The sequence below is a fragment of the Anabrus simplex genome, chromosome 13, assembly GCF_040414725.1.
Source record: "Anabrus simplex isolate iqAnaSimp1 chromosome 13, ASM4041472v1, whole genome shotgun sequence".
In the NCBI taxonomy this organism is placed as follows: Eukaryota; Metazoa; Arthropoda; class Insecta; order Orthoptera; family Tettigoniidae; genus Anabrus; species Anabrus simplex.
Genome location: NC_090277.1, coordinates 90,788,090 through 90,804,847, shown reverse-complemented (window position 1 = coordinate 90,804,847; position 16,758 = coordinate 90,788,090). Strand labels below are relative to the sequence as shown.

Below are 16,758 nucleotides of genomic sequence, written 5' to 3'. Positions count from 1 at the left end.
AAAGGAGAAGTAAATAGAAATGAAATAAGGGGAAAGAAATTTAGAACAAGTTAAATTATGAGGCTCACCTTTATCAGTGTGCCATGATGATTAACATGTGTAGGGGAAGTAAATAGCACACCCACGAAGACACAAGGCTAGTGCATACTGTGGAACTGGTCTGGGCCATTTTTGATTAAGTGTTTTTAAGTGCATTTTAATGCATTTCAGTGTTTATCTTGGATAATACTTTTTACTGTAAAATTTTTATATACAGTATATTAACTAAAATTGGGCATCCCCAAAGTTATTGTATTCAGTGTAGTTATACATTTGTGTTTGAAAGTGGACAGTTAGGACCTTCTGTAACCACCAGAAACAGTATATGTTGAGGTCTTTGTTGCTTTTTCATTATTATTTTGATGTTTGCCTAATTGTTAATCTTTTATGTTGGACAGCCTTGAATTTACTAGGAATAGTGTAATTATATCTTGTGTTAGAAAGTGATCAGCTTAGGACCTTCCGTAGTCAGTGTAACAATTTAAGATCTTCTCCCGTTTTCCTATGTGATTTTCGACATTTATGTTTCCATGTCATTTACAGTTGAACTTTGTCCTAACAACATCTATTTCAGCAACAACTCATCTATAACGTCATGTTTTCTGTGGTACGGGTATATTCCTCATAAGAAATGTATTTTTCCACCTTGCTTAATACGACAAACATACGACATGCTCTATTGGTGAAAAATATCTAATTCCCTCCATGGGAATTTAGAATTTTCCATTCGGAATTGCTAGGTGGGCAATAATTCCATTGTGGAGATTTATCTCCCATATGCAGTTATCAGACTGTGCCTCTTATAATGGGCTTCTGATAAGTTCACCTGCGTACACCCAGCGTCAGTGGGTAGGTTCTTACACATCCCACTCTGATGAGTCTAGTGTCAGACCTAAGACGAAATGCTGGTTAATAGAGCAAACACCTGAAAAGCCTTACATCTGATATGTTTTTAACATATATGCATCCACCTCACATATAACGTCATTTTCAACCTCAGTTGGGAATAAAGATCTAAAGTATTTTAAGAAATATTTTGTTGAAATTTATAGATTTTGAAAATTCTTTCCTGTCACCTCATAGACCTCGGGAATGCAGGCAGATTCTCCACCCCATGGTAACCCATCTGAATTCTTACAGTATTAAGAGTACATGCATGCTGTCTGTTTTGACTGGAAGTTTCCTCTAAGTGCATATCTACTAAAAGAAAAAAGTTAAAATGATGCACCAAACTTATAATGGAATTTAGAAAGCTGACCTGTGTCGTGAGTTTGGCCTTGTTAATTCCACAGTCCAAAAGATTTGGAAGAGCAAGGATAAAATTGCTGCTGCATTTGAATAGAATGGTTTGAACATTAAGCGGCTACGGAAACCTGAACAGAGCGATGTGGGTGTAGCCTAATTAAGTTTATGTTACTGTATTGTTCATTTTCCACCTCACTAGACTGATAATACGAATCTTGGTTACTATGACACACGTTTATAATGACACAATATTTCAGGTCCCTTGGATGTTGTTATAACTGGGTTTTACTGTATATTCAAAATAATTCAGCATGGGCCTTTAACAAAAGAGACTTTATCTCATCGTCAACCAGGGAATCCTTCGATAAGGTGCGCATATTTACTAGTCTTAAAATACAGCTTTTTAACTTTAAACGATTGCCCCACAAATAATAGGCATAGCAATAAAATGTGTAATACTTTCTAAGGACTCACTAATATATTTATATATGCACTTATGAGGCTGTGGAGGTTTTTTCTTTTTTTAATAATTTGAAATAACACTCCTCCTCTCTTATTAATGTGTAAGTGAAAACTACAGTTTAGTTAAGATAATTATTCTATTTTTATTTTTTTCCATACCTGGGATGAGTAACATTTGTACCTTTTGAAGGAAAGGAAGTTTCGACCTCTATTGTGTTAAAGGACATGGCCTTTCTAGTAGAATAAGGCTGTGATTTTTGATAAATTGAACAAGTTTGTTACTTTCAAGATTCATTAAATCTCAGCCTATTGTACAAAAAAAATATCACATTTTGACACTGGATGCCTGTCTGATAATGGAGCCTTGAAAAAGACGTAAAGCCTGTGTTGCATATTGTCCAACACACATCAGCACTCAGGGTGGTTTTCTTGCCAGTGATTCATAAAAGAATAGGGGTTCTCTAGCTGTCTCAGTGGATCAGTGGTAGAGTTTTGGCCTTCAGATCCCCAAAACAGTGGGTTTAAACCCGGCAAAGGTAGTCGAATTTTTGAAAGACAGCAAAAACATTCAATTGGACACTCCATGTCTTAAGATCTGTAGTGAAACGTTTTGTGTGTACCTGACAAAATTCATTACAACTCAGTCGTAGACGCTAAACAGAGATACGGTTTACTCTGCCATTTATTAGGGATCCGACACTTCGAAGAATTAAGATATCGGCCTAATACACTATAGACAATACTGGACACTTCCATATTCTCCCGTACTAAACTGAGACATGCGCTGATGGTGGCGCACCTTGTGGCCCAACATTAAACATCTCGTGGCAAGATTGAAACTACAAAAGTTGCATTTACAAGATACAACCCTTCTTCTCTCTACCCATCAAGTAGTTGCTTGTGGGCTAAACAGGCTGAGTTGAGCTGAATAGCTATTGATTGTTGGCAAAGACATCCGCTAGGCAGCGTATGTTCAAATATATAATATTTGAAATATCAATAGAAATACACTAATAAGGATGGAAGAAAACTAATTTGTGGATTTAAGGGTAGGCTCAGCCTTAGAGCCTTGAGGGGCGCCTTGCACAATTGCAACAAATGGGTATCAAAAATGCAGTTGCTCACCTTGGTCAGCTCTAGCCAGTCAGATCCTCCAGGGTGGGTATGTATCCACGAAGAGAAGTCGTAGAGATCGTCGCGGATCCGCCATAAACCTTCAGCCCCATCATCTGCCTTCTTCCCTTTCAGCCAGAGACTGCCTGACTTGAGGGCCTCATCTCGGAATGAAGGATACTTCCATAGACCCGGTAAGGTTGACGAATATTGCCTGAGGAGAAAAAAGAGGGACCTGATGTTGGACACACATTCAATTGGAATTGATTTACGGTATGGCAACTTTAAAATATAACAACCTGGCAGAAATTACGGAAAACTAAAAAGTGCATTTCCTTGTTACTGTGGACACGACCGATACTGAAATACAATCCTTTTTAAATTCTGAGCAATGTACAGACGGAACTCTTATTAATGTCACTCTAGAAAACTCTTTACTTATCAATTCCAGCCGCTTTTCTAGTTTTCAACTTTTGTATCTTATTGTAAATGCCGTTGTTATCATAGGTACATTTCAATACTTCTTTAGTATTAGTGACCTCCTCTAACTGGACATTATCCCTGTAACCAACAATCTTTACATACTGCTGACTGAATACTTCTGCCTTTTGAAGATCCTCACATACACAATTCCCTTGTTCATTAATCATTCTTGGAATGCCCTTCTTGGAACCTGTTTCTGCCTTCAATTTTTCACTAAAATGTGTATGACTGCCAATTATGCTTGTCATCATGTTATCCTTAGCTGCCTTCTTTGCTAGAATCAGTTTCGTAGTAAGTTCCCTCAATTACTCCTTACTTCCACAGCCATATCTATTTCTTTCCAATATGCACCTCCTTGTTAGTCTCTTTACTTCTCTGTTATAATATAGTGGATCTTTACCATTCCTTACCACCTTTAAAGGTACAAACCTGTTTTCACATTCCTCAACAATTGCTTTAAACCCATCCCAGAGTCTGTTTACATTTATATTTACAGTTTTCCACCGAACATAGTTACTTTTTAAAAACTGCCCCATGCCTGCTTTATCAGCCATATGGTAATGCCTAACAATCCTACTTTTAAGACCTTCCTTTCTATCACATTTATTTTTAACTACGACAAAAACAGCTCCGTGATCACTAATACCATCTATTACCTTGGTTTCTCTATAGAGCTCATCTGGTTTTATCAGCACCACGTCCAGGATATTTTTCCCTCTAGTTGGTTCCGTCACTTTCTGAATCAGCTGTCCTTCCCATATTAGCTTATTTGCCATTTGTTGGTCATGCTTCCTGTCGTTCGCATTACCTTCCCAATTGATATTTGGTAAATTCAGATCTCCCGCTACAATCTCATTCCTTTCCATATCGTTTCCCACATGGCTGATTATCTTATCAAATAATTCTGAATCTGTGTCAGCGCTACCCTTTCCCGGTATGTACACTCCAAAGACATCAAGTTGCCTATTATCTTTAGAAATGAGCCTTACACCTAGAATTTCATGTTTCTCATCTTTAACTTTTTCGTAGCTTACAAATTCTCTTTGTCTATATAACATTAATCAGAGAAAAAAATGGAAGGGGTCCAACACTTCGAAAAATGTAGGTATCAGTCAAAGAAAGACAAGGGCCACGAAGGGCATGAAAATGGACAGACTCCCTGGGCCTCTATACGTAATACTATTGGGGTCAGGAAAGAACAAGATTTGACCAAGTGAGGTCGGACAGGATAGATGAAAGTGAGGAGCCTGGCACAAGTGAGTGGAGGCGATGCCAGGACTCAGCTCAGGGATCGTGGTCGCCAACCCATGCTACCAAGTTGAAAGCCCTTGGGGCCCCTTTTAGTCACATCTTATGACAGGCAGAGGATATCGTGGGTGTTATTCTACTGCCCCCACCCACCAGGGGGAGGCCAATTGAGGAAACTGAGCTATTTAACTGAGTGAATTGTGCAGTTAGCAGTGCTAAGAAGCACCCATTTGCACAGTTCAAAAAAGAAACTTCTTCATTACCTTTGCTAACTGCACAGGTAACATACCGTACATGGTTTTTCGTTCAGGCATGAATTATAGGACTATAACTAAATACACTATAGACAATACTGGACACTTCCGTATTCTCCAATACTAAACTGAGAGAATGTTGACAGTGGTGCACTTGGCGGCCTGACCTTAGGCATCAGGCGGCAAGATTGAAACTACAAAAGTTGCATGTTAAAAGTTATTTAAATAATGATTCTTTTCTTTGTTCTACTATGAAAGTTGAATGTTAATACTATTAGAAGTAATGAAACTCAATAATGATTTAGTTTTGTCCATATCCTTGGCTGAATGGTCAGCGTTGAGGCCTAGGGTTCAGAAGGCCCCGGATTCGACACCCGGCCGGATCGGAGATCTTAATTGCATCTAATTACTTTTCTGGCTCGGTAACTGGGTGTTTGTGGTTGTTCCAACACATTTCTCTTCATATTCAGACAACACACTACCCTTCCAACCACCACAGAAACATGCAATAGTGATTACTAGACTTCGGATTTTTAGGTGCTTAAATGTCATTTTAGCTGCCTAAAAGAGACTCTCAAATAGGTTCTAAAATATTTTTATGCGCCTTCAATTTTACATAATTTAATAGGCATCAATTAAAATACCATTTATATTTTCCTAAATTGATAATAAATCCTTAGGGGGATAATTAGGTAAAACTGTTTTTACTTTTTCTGCAAACGTCACAAAATATAATTTTACCATACGATGTGAAATGGGGAAACTCCTATAACCACTTTTTAATTAAGGACAACTTGGAACCTGACATTTTCATCATAATTCTAATTAAAAAAAGTGGCGTATGACTTTTAGGGCCGGGAGTGTCTGAGGACATGTTCGGCTCACCAGGTGCAGGTCTTTTGATTTGACGCCATAATTCTAATAATGTGTGCAAATGGCGCCTGGTGGTGGTGGTGGTGGTGATTATTGTTTTAAGTGGTAGTACAACTAGGCAACCATCCTTTTTATAAAACACTAATCTGAGAGAAATATTTGAAGGGAGCTGACACTTTGAAAAATTAAGATATCGGCCAAAGGAAGACAAGGGCCACAAAGGGCGTGAAAATGAAAGACTCCTTAGGCCTCGGGAACCTAATACCGTCGGGGTCGGAAAAGAACAAGAGTTGACCAAGAGAGGTCGGATAGGATAGATGAAAGTGAGGAGCGTGGCACAAGTAAGTGGAAGTAGTGCCAAGACTCAGCTGAGGGCCCCGTGGTCGCCAACCCACGCTCCAAAGTTCAGAGCCCCTGGGGCCCGTTTTAGTTGCCTCTTACAACAGGCAGGGGATACCGTCAGTGTTATTCTACCGCCCCCACTTCCTACGACTCCGAGGTCGCACTCAATGTCGCATGCAAGGAATCAGTTCCCCGTCACCAGAGTCTGCTGGGCCACCGATCGGTGGTCACGGCTGGGCACACTTACTGAGTGAGTCGTCCGTATATAAGTGGAGCAAATTCAAACATGCAATACTTACTATTCCTTTTGTATACAGTATAGTATGATATAACACACATTTAAAATAAATGTCTTATTGGTTGTCATGAATGAATTATGCAACATAATAATGAAATAACGATTTAACCTGGTAGTCTGTAAATCACATTACACATTTCGACACTAGGTGTAGCAATCGACATTGTTATACTTATTTTTATACTGTATTTTTCCAAATACAGAAGAGACTTTTGAAATATCGCTAGTATAAACATATAAAGTCTGTGGAATTAAGTCACAAAATTTGTTTCGTAGCATACCTGTCTTCTGTTACATTTTATTTGCAGTGAACATTTTGTAATACTGTCCGACTCATTGGCTGAATGGTCAGCGTTGAGGCTTTCAGTTCTGAGGGTCCTGAGTTCGATTCCCAGTCGGGTGGGGGATTTTAATCGACTCTTATTAGTTCTTTTGGCCCCAAGACTGGGTGTTTGTGTTTGTCCCAACACTTTTCTCTTCATATTCAGGCAGCACACTACACTACCAACCACCACAGGAACATGCAATAGTAATTACATCCCTCCATATAGGGTTGGCATCAGGGCATCTGGTCGCAAAACAGGGCCAGTTCTATACGTGTGGGAAAAGTGGTACAAAAAGAAGAAGAAGAACATTTCATACTATTGGTAAATATGATTATGAGAAACTGTTAGAATTACTATTTTTGTTTTCATCACTGCTTGACATTAGTTAAGGTTGTCTTTTAGTCTTCTTTATCTGTTTACCCTCCATGGTCGGTTTTTCCCTCGGAGTCAGCGAGGGATCCCATCTCTACCGCCACAAGGGCAGTGTCCTGGAGCTTCAGACTCTGGGCCGGGGGATACAACGGGGGAGGATGACCAATACCTCGCCCAGGTGGCCTCACCTCTCTATGCTGAACAGGGGCCTTGCGAGGGGATGGGAAGATTGGAAGGGATAGACAAGGAAGAGGGAAGGAATCGGCCAGGCCATTAGTTAGGTACCATCCCAGCATTTGCCTGGAAACCACGGAAAACCACTTCCAGAATGGCTGAGATGGGAATCGAACCCACCTCTACTCAGTTGACCTCCCAAGGCTGAGTGCACCCCGTTCCAGCCCTCGTACCACTTTTCAAATTTCGTGGCAGAGCCAGAAATGGAATCCGACCTTCTGGGGGTGGCAGCTAATCACACTAACCACTACACCACTGTCTTGTATTTTGTTGAAATAGTAGTATAATATTATGCCATAATCCCCGTACAAGTTTTAGATTTGTTGACAATCCATACAATTTGATTACTTTCAAACAGAGAATCATATTTTCTGATCAAATTACAGTCACATTAGAGTAGGCCTATATAACTCCAGGACAGAATAATGAGAGCAGGCAGTAGCGGCGATTGGGGATTAGAAGTGGGGGGGATGGGGGCAAAAAATGTGCCTACAGCAGAAAGTAGCCGGGTTGAGGAATTTAGCGGGCGGTGGGGGGGGTTATACAAATAAAAACTGAACAAGAAAAGCTACAAAGTTTTTTATGCTCTTTGAGCGAATTTCAACAAAGGTAAAGGTTGACAATTTACTAACTTAAGTGCGGCAATAATAATTCTTTGAGATTTTGATTCAGTACCATACTTTCACCAAAGAAACAATATCACACACATATTACAATTAAATAGAAGTACGGTGTGATTATAAAATTAAAAAATCATTTAGTATTTGATTACACTCTTTTTTTCTGCTATTGATTTTTACGTCACACCGACACAGATAGGTCTTATGGCGACGATGGGATAGGAAAGGGCTAGGAGTGGGAAGGAAGCGGCCATGGCCTTAATTAAGGTACAGCCCCAGCATTTGCCTGGTGTGAAAATGGGAAACCACAGAAAACCATCTTCAGGGCTGCCGACAGTGGGGTTCGAACCCACTGTCTCCCGGATGCAAGCTCACAGCTGCGTTTCCCGAACTGCACAGCCAACTCGGCCAGTTGATTACACTCTAAGAAACTAACAGACAGTATTAAAGAGACTGCCAGACTGACGAATGCACGCGGCAAGCAGGTGAATCATACCTGTGTCCACGACCTTGGCAAAAAATATACCCCTGTTACCCTTCCTCTTAGCATTTGCAAAGTCTCCACCACTTGCTGTGGCGCTATACATATCGATTAGTCACGATGAGTGTCATTTTGTGCGTATTTTCGATAATAATTTTGTTAATAATTAAAAATTTGCACAAATTTGTTTTTTAATAATTCCTATAATTCCTAATTTCAGCTGGCTAAAATGGAGTAAACATGTAATGTTTACTCCACAAAGTGAGGGGGGGGGCAACTGCCCCCCGTCCCCTTAGTCGCCACTACTGAGAGCAGGCATGGCTTGTAGAGTGTCTTGGTTATAAAACAAAACGAACTCACATTACAAACATATTCGTGCTGCATGTATTTACGTATCTGCATCATAGATGGTGCTACTAGTTCCTTGGGATAGATTCCAGAATCGGGTACCCGATTCCCCAGGCATATGGAATCGACTCTTCACGATTCCAGTCACAACCCATCACTACATAATTCATAGTGTATATTGTACTACTACACTCAGTTTCAAGGCCGCCCCGCTAGGTACGCTGGCGATATCTCCCAAAGTGGCACGTATTCTCTATAGTGTATTAACTATAACTTCAGGATGGCGAAAGGAACGCGAGTGCCACATTTCAGTTTTTAAATGTTCATACAGTGTCTGCTACAATTTTTATTTGCTAGTGGTTTATCTTCGTACTAACAAATTGAAGGTTTTTGGAGACACAAGGATAGGAAGGGACTAGGATTGGGAAAATAGTGGCCGTGCCTTAATTAAGCTACAGCATGGTGTGAAAACGGGAAGTTACGGAAAACCATCTTCAAGGCTGCCAATGTTGTGATCCAAACCCACCATCTCCCGAATGCAAACCCACAGCTACGTGACCCTAACCGCGCGGCCAATTCGCTCGACCCCACCATATTTTAGACTGTGACAAGTGGTGGTGGTGATTATTGTTTAAAGAGGAAGTACAACTAGGCAACCATCCTCTGTATGACACCAATCAGAGAAAAAATGGAAAGGATCCGACACATCGAAAAATGAAGATATCGGCCAAAGAAAGACACACAGTGGGGTTAGGCTGATACAGATCTGGGGAGGAGTGGGTCCTGGAAGACCCCTGCGCGCTACGCCTTGCTTGCCCCGAGCGGCAAACATAGTGGAGTGATAGCTGTTGTGCTAGTACGCGTAAACGCGTTTATTTGTTGGGTATGTCAGAAGTGTTGTAAGCAATAGCTGGCAATAGTTCTGTTACTTTCGTAATACCGGTATATGGGTAATTGTATAATTGCTGACATCAAGAAAACGATTAATGACAATATTCTACACAGCGAGCAACGAAACACTCACGATTGACATAAAAGTGTCACTTTTTACCCCGATTGTGAGGTAGGTAATCATACCCACGAAATCCTTTTTTTTTCTTCTTCTTCATAACGTATTTCAGCCTTTCCGCAAGAACTTTCCCGCTGACAACTTTTTCTGTCATAAAAAAACAAACAAAAGTGGCAAGCATTAATCCAGATACCACGAAAATCGGTTTAGAAATGTAGAAAATGGGAGAGTTTTAAAGTGAGCCTGCATCTGATTCACCGTGAGATTGTACAGTTCATGAATAATGTTTTAGCCGTGTGTAGTATTTATTCCCGTGCCATACCTTTGTACCCGTATGTTATTTTGCGGTTTCTCGTAATGTGAACTTAATAAGTTGCCAACAGAAATGTAGGCGCTAAACATGAACATGCAAACTGCAAAGTGTTTTTTTCCCACCAACGCCGGATATAACAGATAGTATATATAGTTATTACGGATATAAATCTAGGGGCCTTATAGCGGAGACGGGAAAGGTTTGCTCGGTTTCCCTGAAAGGACGTGGGTTCGAATTCCCGTCAGAAATTTCGCTTTCACAGAGGCACATAACCTTGACGCAGTTGGTGTCAGTGAACCAACATGGCGGCGCGCGCTGTGCTTCTGCAGTGCTGAATACGTAATAAACACACACCTAAACAACCCTTTCAAATATTGTAAGAGAGACCAATGGTTTGTCACTCGCTAGAACCTAACCAAAGCATAAACAAACCAAAACCCATGGCGAAACAGCTCCGAAGGTCTGCAGATTATGAGGTGTCGTGGTCAGCACAACGATCCTCTGGGCCGTTACTTTCGGCTTTCTAGACCGGGCCAAGCGGATTGGCCATGCGCTAAGGGGCACACAGCTGTGAGCTTGGGGCTGTACCTTAATACTAAGGCCACGGCCGCTTCCTTCCCACACCTGGCAACTATACTCTATATAACACTGATGGGCTATCCCACGTAAATTAGTATGATTGTCTTCCTGAAGAACTTAGTTTTTGTGAGATCTTAAGTGACTGTAGAGGCCAATCCTAGAACCGCAGATTTTCCCACATTTTTGACACACATTTGTTCTGTTAGGTACTGGCTGTGTAGTTTGTTTTTTTCTTCACGAGCTTACGTTCTTTTCTTGCATTGCGCTTGTCAATTTCTGTTCTCCGCTTTTCTTGCTCGAAGCGCCGAGTTCCTTCCCAGACATTGCGACGCCAGACTGTGCGGTTACGTGCCGTTGCTTCCCAGTTGTTAGTTTTCATTTGACACTTTTCCGTGTTTGTTTTTAGCGCATCTTTGTAACGCTTTTCTGGTCTTCCAAGTTTTCTATGACCATCCTTTAGCTGGGAGTACATAATTTGTTTTGGGAGACGGAATTCAGGCATGCGAACGATGTGGCCTGTCCAGCGAAGTTGGTGCTTGATAATCATGACCTCAATGCTAGTGGAGTTAGCTTCTTCCAGAACACTGATGTTAGTGCGTCGATCTTGCCATTTCACCCTCAGGATCCTTCTCAGGCAACGCTGATGGTTTTTTTCCAAGCATCGTATGTGCCTCCTGTAGGTAGTCTACGTTTCGCATCCATATGTAAGAGATGGTATACCGGTAGCTTTGTACACATAAAGCTTGGTCTGAGTGCTGATGTTATTATTATCAAAGACCCTTACCCGAAGACGACCAAAAGCCATACTAGCACATTTGAGGCGGTGTTGAATCTCATCATCAAGATTTGCATTTGCTGAGAGATGGCTGCCAAGGTATGGGAAATGTTCTATAGTCTTCAGAACTTTGCCTTGGACTCTGATTGTAGGACATACGGAGGTGGAGTTGGGTGCAGGCTGGTAAAGGATCTGCGTCTTTTGGATGTTAAGGCTTAGACCAATACTTGTATAAGCTTCATCAAATGCATTTAAGATTGCTTGTAAATCTTGTTGAGAGTTTGCAAGAACAACATTGTCATCAATATACTGAAGTTCAATGATGGATGTAGTAGAATTTTTGGTCTTAGCTCGTAGTCTACTGAGACTGAATAAACCTCCATCAGTCCTGTATTCAAATTTCTAGGCCTTTTGGTAGTTTCCCACCAACAAGAGAAAAATGGAAGGGATCCGACACTTCGAAAAATAAAGGTATCGGCCAAAGGAAGACAAGGACCACGAAGGGTATGAAAATGAAATACACTCTAGGCCTCGCAACCTCTTACCGTCGGGGCGGAAAAGAACAAGAGTTGACCAAGGGAGGCGGATGGGATATGAAAGTGAGGACCCTAACACAAGTAAGTGGAATCACTGCCAGGACTCAGCTCGGCCCCGTGGTCGCCAACCCACTCTCCCAAGTTAAGAGTCCCTGGGGCCCCTTTTAGTCGCCTCTTACGACTGGCAGGGGATACCGTGGGTGTTATTCTACCGCCCCCACCCACAGAGGGATCTCGTACATAGAATCATCAGTTGACTCCAGAGGGAATTCCAGATCATAAAACTTAAGCAGAATCTAGTGAAAGAAACTACCGGTATACAATTATTTCTTCGCAGTTCCAGTTCATGTACTACATTCTTGTAGCAGAGCATCGAAAGGATTGTAACCTACAGTTCTTTCCTCAGAGATATTGCAGCATAATTGCCACCACTCATTCTTTTAGTGGTATCGCAGAAACGAAACAATTACAATTCACTAACAGATGTATTTATTTCTCAAAAAACACACGAATAAAATTTTATACAGTACACTGTTAACAATATGTCATATCTGAGGGATATCTCACTCTTTACACACGAATTTTTAAATATATTTCCTACAACACTTCATTGAAGAGGTACACAGTCTTGTATTCGTTACGAACTGAAAGCTTCCCCTCCAGCATCTGGTTTGGTGTCCTGTAGATTTAAAGCAACTTTTCTTCTTGGCTTCTTGCTGGCGGCGATGTGTTTCTCTGGCTTGAAACACAGCGGAGGTTGTCTCAACAAATTGTAACAGTCGGAATATGTCCGACCAATGCCAAAACCAGCCCCGAAGAGAAGTGGCCACAGACGTCTATTAAACAGAATCAGGGAAAATAGCCCTCCTGTAGCCACACCATAACCTACTTTAGGCACACAACCACCTAGGCAAATGTCCCATTTCCTTCCTCGATCTTCGGCATATTCGTCAACCATGTGGTGTTTGTGTTTATCATGTTTTCCTGTTCCTGGCATGGTTAATAAACGATATTGTCAACAAGGAGGTTCTACAAAAGTAACTCAGCCAATGCTTTTACCCTTATCTACGGGATCCGAATACAACCCACGATGGTCTTCATGCCCAGGACGAGGGACAAAAATTGTTGGGTAGCGTGAGTTTCTTAAGACGGCTGAAAAGGTCCTCGCTAGTCACTGCTCACCGGAAACATTTCCTTCACGCAGTCACGCTTCCATTGTACACCGAACTTCTATAAAATATGTACGTGTACGCTCATGCCCAGGCACTTAAAGTCCATTGCGCACCATCTTTGGTCAAGGATTTAGTTATTCCTTGCTTCAGAGGTGAAGCTCCTTATGACGGGTTTACACAGCACCTCCTAGATATATAAGGCCTCACAACTGTTCTGGGAATATACTGTGACGTCAAAATCGGGAGGCAAGCTTGAACCTTTTCAGTAATAACACAGCAATGAGTTTGACCATGTAACGCTGAAATTAGAAGAGTTTTAATTCGTTTAATGGTGCCAATTGTTAATACCGTTGTACGTAATGGTACTGATGTGTTGCGTACTCAACTTTAAGGAGAATTCCGGCAGTGATAACGAAGTGCATGCATTAAGTTTACGAAAGACGAGGTTATGCGGCAAATATGTTTACGTGCAATTCCAAGACAAGACTACAGATTTACTAATAACTCAATGGTGAGTAACTATTATTATTACATTCTCACACAATCATAATGAGTATAGGCCTTTGACGTATTTAACTACACGCAACAGCTGGTGATATGTAGGCATATTTACTCTTTAATGATATAAGGTTATGTTAGATCACAATCATGGGATACATTATTTCAACGGTATTATTGTTATTATTATTATTATTATTATTATTATTATTATTATTATTATTATTATTATTATTATTATTATTATTATACGCATTAAAACATACCACCTACAGGAGCTGCTGGTGTAGGCCGATTCACTCTGTAAATGCACGAATTTCGCTCACGGTGATACATTATTTTACAGGTATGCCACAGACATTTCAAAGTCGGTGATATTTTATGGGAAGTAACTGGTACTGATCCTGCCAGAATGTGACTATAAATATGATGGGCAGTTGGAAAAGATATAAGCCACTGCTGTCTCTGACAATCATGGTCTTGGAAGAGGAGTAGTTAAAAGAACCAGGCAAAAATGTAGAATAGAAAGGAGCAATAAACAGAGCCATTGAAGATAGTACATATCTCATACCACGGCCAACTGGATTCCTCGCTGCGCTCCTTATACCGGCCTAGACAATCGCTTGTGAAGCCCAGCATAAAGCTGTAATTGGAAAGTTTCACCGTAATGCCGCTGGAGCGCTGGCCTACTACCCACTGACAGAAAGCTGTATATCGCAAATTGCCGCATTTCCAATTTTATTTATATGGTTTTTCTGTCGTAAATGTTGGCAATGTGTTTGCAATGAGGTACTTGTTGGCTTGATATTGAGATCTGTTAGTTATGCGCTAGCGAGTTTATTTTCTTTTTGTGTAGTGTGATGATTATATTTTTAAAATTGTGTTTACAAATCTTGGAATTTGTGACATTCTTGTGCACCTTTTCGTACTTCGAGCAGAAATTTTATGGAAACAAGAACAAAGTGATTTCTCGCTGTAACTTCGTCCTGAACAAAGATTTTAATTTATGCGCTAATTCGGTTTTTAATGGTGTGGCGATTTGCTTGTTTTTAACTGTGTTAGGAAATATTCGAATATATATTGCTGTGTGCCTTTTTTGTATTCCGAACAGGAAAAAAGAGCAAAGGGACACTATCATTTCACGAATTGTCTGTAGACCAGGACAAAACTACGGAGTGGCTAAAAGCAGGTAGCACTCTCATCTTAGTTTTCCGTTTCTATTTCGGGTATTTACCTTCGTTCTTTCTTTCTTTCTTTCTTTCTTTCTTTCTTGCTCTGTTTACCCCTCCAGGGTTGGCTTTTCTCTCGGACTCAGTGAGGGATTCCACCTCTACTACCTCAAGGGTAGTGTCCTGGAGCGTGAAACTGCGGGTCGGGGATACAACTGGGAAGGATGACCAGTACGTCGCCCAGGCGGCCGCAATTTCTGTACTGAACAGGGGCCTTGTGTTGGGGATGGGAAGATTGGAAGGCATAGACAAGGAAGAGGGAAGGAAGCAGCCGTGGCCTTAAGTTAGTTACCATCCTGGCATTTGCTTGGAGGAGAAGTGGGAAGCTATGGAAAACCACTTCGAGGATATCTGAGAGGGAATCGATACCCCTCTCTACACAGTTGACCTCCCAAGACTGAGTGGACCCCGTTCCAGCCGTCGTACCACTTTTGAAATATCGTTGCAGGGCCACGAATCGAACCCGGGCCTCCGGGAGTGGCAGCTAATCACGCTAATAGGTGTTTTTATCCATTAATTTTCTTTCATAGAATAATCCTTTAGGCGGTGTCGTATTTGCCATATGACAGCAACACAACACTTTTTTTTATCCAAGATAATCTGAACTTTAACATTTAAACATTGACAAGTAAGAATCGCTACTGGGTTCGAACCCACTATCTCCCGGATGCAAGTTCACAGCTCACAGCTGCACGCCGCGCATCCAACTTGTTCCATCCTACTGCATTTCAAGTAAAAATTGTCTGAATTTAGCACGGCCAGCTTGCCCGGTATTTAATATTTTAGTGAAAGGTGTCACAAGTGAACTATGTAGTGCAAGTGGAAAGTGTTTTCTTTAAGACGTTATTTGTGAAGTACAATATGATGTTTTATTAATTATGACCTAACCTGTACTGTGTAAGATTGATGACGTGCATTTGTAAATAGTAGAATTCTGTTCTATATTTCCTGGAAGGATCCAGAAAGTCACATGAATTATGGAACAGGGTGTGTTTTGTGGGTAATGTATTCTAGAAAATATTTCTGACTCTTCTGGAAATACGACATTCACGATCAGGCGTATTCTAGAATGTTAGTCAAAGTTCGCGATCGAAAGAAAGGTTGTGATTGGTGAGTCTAGGTGGCGATAGGGAACTCGTGTACGCTGATTGGCTGATCCAAGGCCGGAAATTCCTATATATAGAGAGCGAGGCAGTGTTCGAATTAATTCTGTATCCTGAATTCTGTCGGTCTTGGTCTATCTGTCAGCGAGCAGCCTATCTGGTTGAGGTCCCCCGGTTTCCGGGATGGCACTCTCCTCGGGTAAGCACTCTTGAATTCCGTTCCTGCCAAAATTTCCGTAATGTTCCGATTTGCTTTTCATACGGGAGTCTGCCCTAACCTCGCCTAGATTCACCAAATTAGTTACTTATGACGTCTTAGTTTTTCAGCTGGACTTACCTGTTCGTTTCCGAGGCATTCCCACTTCTTGTTTCACTAAAATATGTAGATTGTATTTTAACATTATATCCCTTGGGGTTTGCCTCTGGTAGTTCTGTATCACTTGAGGTACCCTAGATTTTGGATAACCTGTTTCACATCACTGTAAATTGCATTGTACTACTGCATTGGTAACTAGATGTATAGTTGATTTAAAATTTGAATTTACACTGCTACGAAATAAGCCATGTATATCACTGAACTTATAGCTCGTAACTTGAAATTCTATTTTGAATGTACTGTATTTGTAAAATTATTTTGTAAATAATATTTTTTCAAATCTAAGGATCACGGCGATTTATTTTCGGAATCCGCTACCTACGCCATGTCCATGCCTTTGGTAGGTTCCCAGCCCTTTTCATCTTCCCGGTTTGTTGTTCACTAGTTGGCCCTACTGATATTTACGTACATGTTTTGTTGGAGATCCGCG

General features: G+C 41.0%; 1 protein-coding gene across 2 annotated transcripts in view; it reads right to left on the bottom strand.

Moving 5' to 3' along the window:
* LOC136884979 (cytochrome b5-related protein) overlaps positions 1 to 16,758 on the bottom strand; it is an 83,573-nt gene that overhangs the window by 26,527 nt on the left and 40,288 nt on the right. For both annotated transcript variants that reach the window (XM_067157345.2, XM_067157346.2), the window contains exon 2: positions 2,872 to 3,073. In XM_067157345.2, coding sequence (XP_067013446.1) covers positions 2,872 to 3,073 — 202 coding nt within the window. The remainder of the gene's footprint in view (positions 1 to 2,871; positions 3,074 to 16,758) is intronic.